At 35.1% G+C, this 13,875-nt stretch overlaps 2 protein-coding genes across 2 annotated transcripts in view; both read left to right on the forward strand.

Annotated features, from left to right (window-relative positions):
• The window catches only part of LOC144978279 (uncharacterized), a 32,487-nt gene extending 28,383 nt beyond the window's left edge, over positions 1 to 4,104 (forward strand). The window contains exons 14-15 of the mRNA XM_078924126.1: positions 599 to 675; positions 3,795 to 4,104. Coding sequence (XP_078780252.1) covers positions 599 to 675; positions 3,795 to 3,845 — 128 coding nt within the window. The 3' untranslated portion in view covers positions 3,846 to 4,104. The remainder of the gene's footprint in view (positions 1 to 598; positions 676 to 3,794) is intronic.
• A 4,174-nt stretch (positions 4,105 to 8,278) lies between these two features.
• Positions 8,279 to 13,875, forward strand: part of LOC144977790 (uncharacterized) — a 30,479-nt gene continuing 24,882 nt past the window's right edge. Inside the window, exon 1 of the mRNA XM_078923186.1 lies at positions 8,279 to 8,458. The gene's annotated coding sequence lies outside the window, so the exon portion shown is untranslated. The remainder of the gene's footprint in view (positions 8,459 to 13,875) is intronic.

The following is a 13,875-nucleotide window of genomic DNA, read 5'->3' on the forward strand; positions in this document are numbered from 1 at the left end:
TACTTAGGTGTTAAACGAATACCTGTCCGTTAATAGCTTTCTCTCTCTCTCTCTCTCTCTCTCTCTCTCTCTCTCTCTCTCTCTCTCTTTCATAAAAGGCATCATGTCGATGACCTACGTGTTAAGTGTTACAGTTGGCTAGGGACCCATTGCAAAGCGCTTTGAAATTGCTTAGTGGATAGCGTGCTAAATAAAAGCTTAAGTTTTTTTTTTAAGTGGAGGACCCGCACGAATCGGGTTTACAATTAGATAGGCTAAGAAAAGTAAGCAACATAAAATAATAGGTTTGCAAAATTAATTTTCACGCGTGAGTAGCGAAAGAATGCAAAACTAATCGATGCATACAAATTTCAGTCGCTTATAAACTATTGAAATATAAGATAAGTCTTTAGATTTCCATCAATATGTATTGATTTATCGAAGGATAGTACAATCATAGAATTATTTTTAAAGTTTCAGCTTAAGAATTGCCAATAAATTGAGAGTCATTAAAATTAAAATTAATTGATTTTCAAGTTAAATGGTTCTTGTAAATATGAAAAAGGTGGTTTGTGAATTTACAGCATCATTTTAACAATTTACATTTACGCCATTGCAGGTTCTGTTAGATCCAACAAGTGCGGTATAGTCCTGGGAGCTGGACCACACAGTATCTTCGTCGGACAAATAGATGAGGTAAGATCATAACAACTAGTTTCTGAGCTCTTTTCTGATTTTGAAATGCATTGGAATTCATTGTAGCACGAGATTTTAACTTAATTATAACAACATTTATAAGATTTGTCTCAGGATTGAATTTGGAGGACCCACACATTTGGCATGCATTCAAGACAGCTATAGCTAAGTCTAATGTTATTAACTTACAAGGCCTTATGCCCGGCCAGAGGACTTGTGTACAGTCATTGGATTTTTTTTTACATTAAAGACCTCATAGACTAAAGGAGTTGGATAGGTAATAAAAGAATTTGCAGAGTAAAGCAAGAACTTGTTGGTCGAGGGTGTCGAATTTGAAAGAACAAAGAGTTTTTAGACCAAGGCGGTTGGTGAGTACCAGCAAGGAGCCTTGTAGACCAAAGGTGGTGAATGTTTCACAACAGAGAGCTTGTAGACCAAAGGTGGTGAATGTTTCACAACAGAGAGCTTGTAGACCAAAGGTTGTGGATGTGTTATAGCAATGGGCCGAAAGACCAAGGGCGATGATTGTGTAAGAAAAAGAGCTTGTATACCAAAGGTGGTTCGTGGGTGTGTAACAAGAGAGAACTTGTAGACCAAAGGCGGTGGGTGTGTAACAACAGAGAGCTTGTATACCAATGGTTGTGGATATCTAACAACAAAGTACTTGTAGACCAAGGGTTGTGGATGTTTACAATAAAGAACTTGTAGAACTTGTGAGTAACAGCAGAGAGCTTGTAAGCCAAAGGTGGTGGATGTTTACGAACAAAGAGCTTGAAGACCAAGGGAGGTGGATTTATAACATCAACGAGCTTGTAGATCAACGGCTATAGATTTGTTACAACAGAGAGCTTGGAGACCAAAGTTTGTGCATTTGTAACAAAAAGAGCTTTTTGACCAAAGATGGAGGGTTAGTGACAACAAGGAGCATGTAGACCTTGTATCGAAAGGCGGCGAATAGGCATCACCAAAGAGCTTATAGACCAAACATGGAGAATGGCTCTGAAAAAACCAAACGTTTCGTTGACTAGGCTACGAGCCCTTGTATACACGTAGGCCTCGTGCAAGGTCGTAAAAAGATTAATATTGACAAGAATATCATTGTTGTCTCGTCGATGGCTTTGTCATGACCTTTTATCAACTTTTTGTGAAAGGTCATTGATCTGACGGATGAAAGGGATTTGAGAATCTCGTAACCTATTTGTGTTTACATTCAGAAAGACGTTTAAACGCTACACACAGTTCGACCTAAATAGTCATAAGGCTATCACAGAGAGTGAAACACATTGCGAGAAGACTTCCCCATACCAACAAGTTAAATAAGAAACTTTAATATTATTATTAGAAGTTTGAACGTCCTTCTAATCAACGTTTTGTTATATATATATATATATATATATATATATATATATATATATATATATATATATGATGGTAAAGGAGGCAGTTAAAAGAAAAATTATCATTTCTTTCGCTTGCAAAGCCCAAGGCCACACGGTACAAAAGAAAAGATAGCACCAACAGAACTTGCTTAAAAATAAAGTAAAGAGAACTGTCTTAAGCCCATCGACAAATTGTCATATCAGACACCAACTGGGTGATTCATGTGTTAGCCAAATCATATCCTTGTTTACTAACTAACCAGGTGGCCTGTCAATAAACTGATAAGTATTTGTATTTCCGTAAAAGTAACGTTTGATTAACCCATGAATCGTGCCCGTGTTGAATGTCGTAAAATTGGGGATTCGTATTTTCTTATTTTTCGGAAATAACAATCTTGGACTCTGTCATAATAAGATTTTACCTGACTACTGTTTTTTGGAATTAACTGGTCAATAGAAAAATACACATACCAATGCGGTTTTCAAATAAAGAGTATTCAATTTTACAATATTCAACACACTAGCTGATGGATACAAGTGCGGCTATGTGGTCTAGTGATACGACACTCGCTTTCGGGTCGGAAGGTCCTGGGTTCGAGCCTCGCGCTCGACGCATAGTTGAGTCCTTGGAAAAGACTCTTTACTCACCTTCTCTCACCGTACTCAGGTGTAAAATGAGTACCTGGCCGTTAACAGCGTTGTCTTTGTCCGAAAAATTGTAATATCGCCTAATAGGCGTTATGTCCCGTCCTACATCTTAAATGTTGCTGTTGACCAGGGACCCCTTGTAAAGCGCTTTGAGCACATTTAGTGGATATTGCGCTATATAAAAGCTCAATTAAAATCAATTAAATTAAATTTAATTATTCCTTGCAGTTTTACTTATTACACAAGTATTAATGACATGATACAAGTCTATGAATTAATGGACGGAAATGGCATGACTAAAAAAGGAAGGATGTCTTAGTCAAAGTCATAATTACACACTTGAAACATCGGAGGCTGACAGTTGGTCATTTGAAATGTAAAATGCCCTCAAATTAGCATTATTTATGACCTACTGTCTCCAAATGGTATCATACCAGGGCTATGTGATCTTGTTGTATGATACACGCCTTCTGATCGGAAAGTCCTGGGTTCGAGTCCCACTCTGAGCGGCGCATACTTGAGTCCTTGAACAAGGACTCTTTAATTACATCCTCTCACCGTACTCAGATGTAAAATGAGTATCCAGCCGTTAACATCGTTGTCTTTGTCGGAAAAAATTGTATTATCGCCTTGCAGGCGCCATGTCTCGTTCTAAATGCTAATTGTTGCTTTGGCTAGGAACCTCTTGTAAAGGGCTTTGAGCAAGGTTATTAGATATTGCGCTATACACATGCTAAAAAAAGACTCAAGTAATCTAGATTCTACAAAGGGGTTTTAACCTCGCGAGGTCCAGGGTTTGAGTGTGTTTGCCAAGATGAGGGTCATTTATATCAATCGTTATTTGAAGGCCAAATTTTTAAACACGTATATTTCCAGAGTACGACAGTTAACTGGTTAAACAGCTTTGTCTCTATCGAGAAACGGGCGTTATGGCTTGTCCCACATGTTAAGTGTTGCTGCCAGCTTTGAACATTTAAAAAGCGCCTTGACCACATTTATAGGATTTTGCGTGATACAAAAACATTCTGTTTTTTTTTTTTTTGGTTCTATTTTTCACTTACATTTTCATTATCTTTCTTTTCCAATTTTCAGTTTGCTTACTACAGTACATGTAAAAACATAGACGACATCCTGGATATGTGAAGTAATTAACGTTCCAAACCTAATGGACGAAGTTTTGAACTGTTACAATGAAGCATTTCGTATTTTATCGCATTTTCAAACCAAATTCTGTTTTTGGAAATTTTTGACTTTAACAATCACCTTTATGACATTAAATTTTATTATAATATTTTTGAAAATTCCAAGTAAATTTAGTCTACATGTCCGATTGGTGCCATATTCATATATGTATTCGTAATTTTATTAATAAAATGTGGATCCATTACCACAAAAATTGTAACACACTGGGCTTATTTTATTTTAAATATATATATATATATATATATATATATATATATATATATATATATATATATATATATATATATATATATATATATATTGAAGACGCAGTGTACTTAAAAAGTATAACCTATGCCACAACAAAACGAAAATAGCAGTTTTATGTGGCATCGTATTATCTCATCTTATTTATATTTTATTTTCAGTAAAAACTTAAATACATATTATTTCATATTTTACTTGAAGTAATGAAACAAATGAAACAATGAGAAGTTGTGAACAGTCTTTGTTTTGTTTGTTTGTAAGAGGTTTACAGCGATTGAGATACGTTTAGGATATTTCAGCGCCGGGAAAGAGGAAGAAGATGTGAAAGTAAAATATCCTATACTTAAAGTACCTGACAAAAATTAAGCCAAAGGGGATTGGTTTAAATAAGGAACAATTAGATTCCAAGAACAATCTATCAATGTATTTAGATTGAGATCAACTAAAAGTTCCATTCAGACATAAGCGCATGATCCCAATACGGGGAACACACTCATTTGCATACAAAATATTATATTCAAAACAATAAAGATTAAAATGTCTGGGCCTCCCAACATTAAAATATAGAAGAAATAGGGTGATTAACTTCAATTGTATAAAGTAGTTCGTGATGTTCATAACATGAAATACAATGGATTTTAAAAAAATATTCTCAAATTACATTCACGCGTGGAGATGAATTCAAAATGTTTATTTCAAGATACTCAACTTAAATTAGAGGGAATACATTTATATTCCAATATTCCATACTGCTAAAACATGGAACAGTCTGTAAATTTTATCTAAAAATACTAATAATATTAATGAATTAAAAAATTCCCATGATAGGGAAGTTTTCCTATCAAATACACATATGACTGAGCATTCATAATTTGTTAATAATTAGAATGGATGTTTTTTTTAATTTTTTTAAAATGTTCTTTTATGCTTTTATGTGTTTCTCTCTTTATAATTTTTTATCTCAAAGAATATGCAATGTGTAATGTCCAATATGTGTACCGTGCATGACATAATCGGTCGGAAGGTGAAAGTTTTGGATTTGCATTTCTTTTGGGGTATTGTTTCAAAGATTATGCTCCCCAGAACATTTTAATCTTTATTTGAAGAAAATATGTTGATTTTTCATGGTTATGGTCAGATGCATGGGAAAAGTATCCAGCAACTTTTCTCAAATTTCATAATTTGTTAACTTGACTAGCTGTAAAAATATTTAGAAGTGAAATTAGGCTTTGATATTTCCGAAGATGTACAAAAAGGGTTGATTTAATCATTTATGAGAAGAACTCATTTTGATAAAAATTGACCTAACTAAACTTGGCAGTAATTCAGTTCAAAGCTTTTCACCATCCGACTGATTATGTCATTCACTGTGACTTATTGTTACCTATGTTTTAAGGGTATTTAAGGAAGAATTGGTTAATTAAAAAACCCCATTTCTGATATGATTTTACATATGATTTAATAAACACTAAAACACCACAAATAATTTACATTGAAAAATATCTTCTCCCAAACGAATAAATCATATCATTTGACTGTTATCCCCCAGCTAAGAATTCTAGTCGGGGCCAGGATTAATGTTTTTTCAATTCGTCGTTTTCAAAACGCAAAAAAAGATTAGTCTTGTAAGGGCGAGACCGAAACGTTAATTTCTATGCACGCTTCATTTGTCCAATGTAGCTTTATGCTACATTCTTGTCTCCGTTTTCCTCTCGATTTATAACTTGGGACATTTTAACGGCGTCGTCACATTATAAGAGAGAAAAAAAGAGGTCATAATGATGTGTTGTCCCTTCTTTTCTGTTCACAATGAATGTGACGTCATCATTTTATGATTTCGCGTCAGCACACATCCGTCTACATTTGACTCTGCGTTTAATTAATTATATTTTGATGACATGTACTCTGCCGTACTCTGGAAAAACCCATATTTAAAAATTTGGCCAGAAAACTCGTCCAAATATCGATCGATTTAAATGACCCTCATCTTGGCAAAAACTCTCAAACCTGGAACTTTGAGAAGGATAGCAAGCCATTGGTATTGTCCGTTTCACATTATAGAAACCGGGATAAGCCATCGTTATGTTATAGCCTGATACTGAAATCCAAAAGGACTGGCAGTTTGACGTCATTATTTGGTTTTTGCACAGCCTAGTGAGTTACAGTTGTCTTTCGTAGAGCTCATGGAAACAAGTTATTTCATTGGTTGAACTATATATTGAATACAACTCACGATTTGTTTTCTTTTGTGGAAAAATACTGGCATTTTGTAGCAATGACTATCCCGCACAAATCTTTGGGCCTCTTTTTCGCTCACGAAGTGCCCGAATTCGCGTCAAAATATGGGATGAAGTCGTTTCGTATATGCTATTTAAAAAAATTAATTATGACGCTGTTTATCTATGAATATGACTGAAAGTTGGCACACAGTTAGAAAAAAGGTCATTTTAGATTATTTCAAGCGACAAAACTCGTGCGATTACCAGAAGGCCGTTAAAAATAGATTTTTACTCTTTGGAGTAAAATATTTCTAAAACTACCGGGCGTGGAGGTTTTGTCGCTGACAAGGTAATACATGAACATTTCTTCTTTTTGGTTGTAAAATTTCATATGCATATGACGATTACTTTTCCCGTATTTTACAAAACGCCATCCTAATTTGCTCTTCTAGTTTCAATCTTTTAATCCACTTATTACGCAAGATACAACGAAAGGTCGAAAAAAAAAAATGCCGAAAAAGCGTCCCATATTTTCGCGTTTTTTTCCTCTTTGCAGGTCATCCAAATAAATGACACCTTTAAAACTGTATAACTTGTTTATTTATGAATGGATTTTCAAAATTCAAAAACATTTTTACTCAGTGGAGATAGGGCTTGGATTTTAGACAAAAATTTACCTCAAAAAGAGAAAAAAACATTTTTCATAGTCATTGCTACATTTTGACGTCATTTTTTGGTCAGTGTCAGGCTATAACTTTACGAAGGCCACGGATAAACTCCGGCTCCATGGGCCGATTGGCTCTAAAGGATTACTTTAGGCTCAGCTTTTGTTTATCTGTCGTCGGTTTTTCCTTTAAATTCAACTTTGGAACTTGGTTGATTCCGATATAACACCGAATAGAGGTGGTGGTTCACATTTACAGATCTTCATTGATAAATAGAAATTCTAATAGCTTTGAACACCTCATCCGGGCCGCCTTTGCAAATGTTGGTAAAGTTAATCGGAAAATGTGAGTTGAAATGACGTCACCCCCTTCATTAAATGTGCACTCATGTTAAACAATATTATGTAGAAAGTGTGTTTTAGTCAGTTTTTTTTTTAGATTCGCGACTGAAATGCAAGACATCTGGCATAGATAGAACAGAAAAGGTATCTGGAATAAAAGGATATCTATTTTTAACAAATCAGAAATTTCTGAATCTCAAAAAACACCGACTTTTCCTGGAGGGTGTCGAAATTAGGGCCATCTATTAAAATTTTACCAAATGGAGGGCGTTGAAGCGGATTTCGCGAACCGTAAGTTTACGAATGAAAAATAAAAGTTCCATCCTTATTTTAAACGGAAAGTAGATGCAACAGAAAGAAAATTTATCGGCGCTTAAGATGACATCAATGATTGTGTGTCTGAAAACATAAATTTAAAGTGAAAAACAGGTTTGAAAGCGGACTCTATAAGAGTGTCGACTTTAGGGCCAGGGTCGAAATTCGGGACCCCTACCTTAGTGTTTTTAAATGCTTTTCATTATTCAGAATACAGCAACTCTGTTCAAAATGGTATTATGAATTGTCTTGACAGAAAGAACGCTGTTGCCACCCAGTTACATATCGTACGCCTGAGTACAGTGAAAAAATGCGAGAAAAATGCCTTTTTAAAAGACATAACTTTGCGCAACCCAGTGCAGGACTCGAAACAAGGACTTGCAAGTCAAGATACGAATGTCACCCCACTAACCCCCCCCCCTCCCCCCACTTACCCCCAAAAGAAAAACAGCACAAACATAATATGACATAGCGCGTTTATTCGTGAAATCCCGTATTTAATATAGAGACGGAATAGAGATAGTAAAATAATACATTATTATACATTTTGTGTGTCATGTCTACCTGCTGCGCTGTGGTGGCTATTTCTGATGGTCACACAGGAATCTGACAGATGACGACGAGAGGGACAATCACTACTTCCACTACTACTACTACATCAACATTTAACTTTCGTTATTATTTCTGTACTACCAATTCATTTTGCCGGACATTATTTTCGCTTGACTGACCATTTAGTACTCCTTGTGCCATTCTAAACTTTTAAGGTAGAAACAGTTTTCTTAGTATCAGATTGGTTTTAATTAGTACTACTACTACTACTACTACTACTACTACTACTACTACTACTACTACTACTACTACTACTACTACTACTACTACTACTACTACTACTACTACAACTATTACTACTATTACTACTGCTAATAATAATAATAATAATAATAATAATAATAATAATAATAATAATAATAATAATAATAATAATAATAATAATAATAAAGTTTTGATCTGATATATTTATAATAGAATATAGATACTTGTTTTGTATAATTTGCATACAAATTTTGACGGATATCGGAAATCATATGTCCGAAAAAATGAGTCTACGTGACCCTTTCCTCGAGGTCAATTTATTACGGATGTCGATTAAAAACCGTGTTATAAAGGTAATTTAAGATTAAAATATTGTAAATTTGAATGGAAAATATTACCATGAATTATTTGTTTGATCACCACATCAACAATTGGTTAGATATCACTATTTTCCGACCCATATTTTTATAGGAACAAAGAAGAAAAGAAGAAAAAGAATAATAATAATAATAATAATAATAATAATAATAATAATAATAATAATAATAATAATAATAATAATAATAATAATAATAATAATAATAATAATAATAATAATAAGAAGAAGAAAAGAAGAAGAAGAAGAAGAAGAAGAAGAAGAAGAAGAAGAAGAAAAGAAGAAGAAGAAGAAGAAGAAGAAGAAGAAGAAGAAGAAGAAGAAGAAGAAGAAGAAGAAGAAGAAGAAGAAGAAGAAGAAGAAGAAGAAGAAGAAGAAGAAGAAGAAGAATTTTTTAACATTTAAAGATATTTTTAGTAATTCTACCCGTTCTAAATTTAGAATGTTTTTTTTTTATGGTTTACCATGACATAATCTGCCTTGAGAAGTGGACCTGAAATTGGGATATGTTAATATGATCGTCAACTCGTCACATGCCTCAAATCTAAGACATATTTGTACGTCTCAGATTTGACACTTTTGAAAAAAAAGAGGAAAACTTGTCTCAAGGGTCTATTTCAAGTTAAGGCGTTAGCCGCAGTGCAGCGCCACAAAGTGCCCTCGGGCCCTGCAGTTATTTGCCCAAGGCCACACAACACGGCGGTAGTCGAATTCGGAACCTTGTTTGGTGCGAAGAAAATTCTAAATTGCCAAACCACGCTGCCACTGATATTCGAATTAAAATTTTTGATTTCATTCTAAAAAATATCAAAGATGTGCTTTCTAACAAAAAACAAGATCTGCAGTACTCTGAATAAAAACACCACATTTTCTAAATTGTGGCAGATTTAATAGTTTTTCATAAGATGAGGATCGTTTTAGTAGATCTATAATTGAATAAGACTTTTCTGGGCAAACATAAAATGTACGATTATAGTGTTTTTATTAGAGCGGGGGTCCCGACAATTCAGCCGATAGAGCACTCGCTTCACACGCATAACTACCAAGATCGATTCTGGGTGCAGTTGAAGTTTTTTCTTTTTTTCTGACCTCCTGTCCACCCAGTAGTGACTGGGTAGCTAGATTTGTTCAATCTGGCGGAAAGTACGTTGCGATAGACGAACGTCCTATACAAAAGGGTAGCAAGCAATTGCTATTGTCCGCTATAGTAACTGGGATAAACTCCGGCTTCATGCATCTTATGACCCTGTAGGACTACTTTTTAAAATCGTGACATGTGTGGGTTAACTTTTTTTTTAATTGAGCTTTTATATAGGGCAATATCCACTAAACGTGCTCAAAGCGCTTTACAAGGGGTCCCTGGTCATCATCAACATTTATCATTTAAGACAGGACATGACGCCTGTTAGGCGATATTACATTTTTTTTTGGACAGAGACAACGCTGTTAAAGCCGGGTACTCATTTTACACCTGAGAATGGTATGTGAGTAAAGAGCCTTCTCCAAGGACTCAACTATGCGGCGAGCGAGGCTCGAACCCATGACCTTCCGATCCGAAAGCGAGTGTCAAACCACTAGACCACATAGCCGCACCTGGTATCGTATAGGAATGAATCTGATGCTGAATATTAAATGTATGTAAAAAAAAAATAACAACTAAAAATGAATTTTCATATAGTGCAACATCCACTTGTTTCGAACAGAGACAACCCTGTGGAGTCTAGGTACTATTTTTACTCCTGAGTACGATGAGAGTCTGTGAGTAAAGAGCCTTTTCCAAGAACTTAAATTTGTACCTCTCAGGGCGCGACTTGATCCCAGGACTTTCCGATCCGAATGCGAGTGTCATACAACAAGACAGCATCACATCAATCTGAAGCATGCCTCATCTGAAAACATGAACAAGTATGAATCAAAAATAAAGATAACTATATAACTTTTTCCTAAAGAAAGCGGTCTCTGTTAAAAGTACAGGCCCTATTTTCTGATCCTACGACTTCGTTAGATTATGCTTGCTGAAATATTATTTTGAAAGACAGAAATAACAAAAGGTAAAGTTACAAGATGGTTATAATTATAATACAGGAATTACTATAATCTTGAAATTAAAATGTCGAACTCTTTACTAATGCGATCAGGAATCTGTTTGATGGAGCATGGTCGTGCACAATGGTTTTTAGCTTTGTAGTCTATCACTTGAAAAAAATATATGCCAGCGTCGATATGCAAGAAGAAGAAGAAGAAGAAGAATAGTTTTCTAACGCAGGACTTCGAGGTAAAGGCGTACTACAATTATTACACCCAATCACAAACTTCGAGCTAATACACTGTTTTTCTTTTATATACAATCTTTTTGGGCTGAGAGCACTGAGAGGGTGATAAAAACCACCTAAATAACATCTATCTTTTAAAATTTTGGAAGATCACCTCCCCCCTCCCGCCGCCCCCGAAATTCCTCCTTCCTTTTTTTTTCAAGTGATTATTAAAAACTTTATTTTCCAGGTGAAAAAATTATCCCAAATCCCCTTCTCAATTTTTCTTTTTTTCAAAAATTAATTTCAGGGGAAGACCCCTTGAACATCCCACCCCCTTCAGTCATTCAACCTCTACAATGTGTAAAAACGCCGAAAAAATTACAGGACAATGTATGACCAGTAGAAATTAGTCCGCCGAAAATATGAAAGGAGTCCGAACAAAAAAAAACAAAACATTTTCCATATATATATTTTTTTTTAATTTGCGACGAATTTCATGATCATAATTAATTAATTGTGTTTCATTCATTCATGTAGTTCCATATCTGAAGCAGACGTCGGAGGTCATCTTCCGCCAAGCTGATCTATCTCTTGCCAATTCTATTAAAGCAGCGCCACCTTTCTCAGCTTCATCTGTCCAAGTTCTTATCCCTTTCAAATACGTTATTCTTTGTCTTCCTCTTATTCTTTTTCCATTCATCTTTCCAGTCAAGGCGAGTATTTCCAAACCAGGGTGGCGGATAATGTGTCCTAAAAATTCCATTTGGCGTTTGATGATTTTTGTTATCAGTGATCTTTTTCTGTTTGCCATTTCTAAAATTTCTTCATTTCTTTTCCTTTCCATCCATGACACCCTCATCATTCTTCTGTAAAACCACATTTCCACTGCCTCCAGTCTTTTAACCATGGTCTTGTTTATGGTCCAGCTCTCACAACCATATAGCAGCACAGACAGTACATAGCAATCCAGGACTTTGACTTTTGTTTTCATGCTAATATTCCTGTTTTTCATAATTGTATGCAGCTGGTTGAATGCATTCTTCGCCATACCTATTCTTTTCTTTATTTCACAATCTGATTTTCCATTGGATGTTACATTGAAGCCTAAATATTTGAAACATTCAACTTGTTGTATTGTTTGTCCTCTGCTTGTTATTACACAGGCTGGTGGGTTATTATTTTTAGATACCGTCATACATTCTGTTTTAGATATATTCAGTTCCAGTCCCATATTTTCACTACTCCTGACTACAACATCCAGTAATTCTTGTAGTTCATGTTCAGATTCTGCCAGTAGAACCGTATCATCTGCATACCTCAGATTTGTTACATTCTTTCCTCCAATACACACCCCCTTCTTATGTTCGATATCTCTTAATATCATTTCACTATAGAGGTTGAATAAATCTGGAGACAAAACACACCCCTGCCTAACTCCTCTTCTAATAGGTGTAAAACTGCTTAGTTCGTTGTCAACACGCATTGCTGCTTCTTGTTCCCAGTACAAATTCCGTAATATTCTTAAATCTTTACCATCAATGTCCAAGGATGATAGAATTTTGAATAGTTTTTCGTGTTGTACTTTATCAAAGGCTTTTGAATAGTCGATGAAACACATATACAGATCTTTATTTACTTCAATACATCTTTCCATCAGCATTGATAATGTGAATATTCCATTTCTGGTACCCTTGTCCTCAACAAAACCAAATTGCATCTCCCCAATTTCAGGTCGTATTTTATTTCTTATTCTTAGTAAAATTATCTTCAAAAGAATTTTTGTGAGGTGGCTCATTAGGCTAATAGTTCTGTGTTGTTCACAATCAACTGCCCCTGGCTTTTTTGGTAGTGTAATTGTGTTTAGTGAACTAAAAACCATAACAAGTTATGGGTCTTTGTGAAAATATTTGTGAGTTGGGTGCGATTGTCAAAATAATATACGTACGTCTTTATAAACTAGATTACATTTGGCCAGGAATGAAACGGAAAATACAACACCTGTCGTGACCTTGCCTTCCAGCATAGTCAGTTTCCCTTCGTCCCAACAAAAGTGACAGCTTTCTTATGACATTGACATCATCACACAATGATAGTTTATTATAGAGGTGTGTAGCGGTAGCCGCTCTGACACGACCATCGTGTAGACAGACAACAGAACGCAATAACAACAACAGCACACCAACAAAGATTGATTGCAGCAAATACCTTTTCAAAGGGATAAGCAATTTTCATTAACACCACGTGGCCACTTATAGATAGTTCGAAGATGACGTCACTCTGGTCTTTGTTGTTGTTTTTTGCAAACCGCGTTTATGAGTAATGCTCACTGAACTGTATTAACCTGACTATAAACGTTCATGGATACACACAATTTTGTGTGTTGGTCCGTCATACTTCCGGATGGCAATGTTATGAGCTTCTTAGCCAAGCGCACACTATCTATATCAAAAATTTTGTAAACAAAGATAGATTACGGCATTCTTTGCCAACAATTCTTGTATCCTGTTTGCCATAAAATGAGCCTTGATGTGAGCATAACACTCCTTGCCTCCTGAATAATATAACATCAATTAATACTTCCATCTCGTAAGCAAGAGACAATCGAACTTATCTCTCATATAGATAGTATGAAGTTGACGTCACTCAGGTCTTGTTATTGCTTTTTGCCATCCGCGTTTATGAGTAATTCTCATTTAACCTTCTATACTGCCGTACTCTGGAAAAACCATATTTGAAA

Source organism: Berghia stephanieae, chromosome 8 (assembly GCF_034508935.2).
Source record: "Berghia stephanieae isolate SIO BIC M18660-M18661 chromosome 8, UCSD_Bste_1.3, whole genome shotgun sequence".
Classification (NCBI taxonomy): domain Eukaryota; kingdom Metazoa; phylum Mollusca; class Gastropoda; order Nudibranchia; family Aeolidiidae; genus Berghia; species Berghia stephanieae.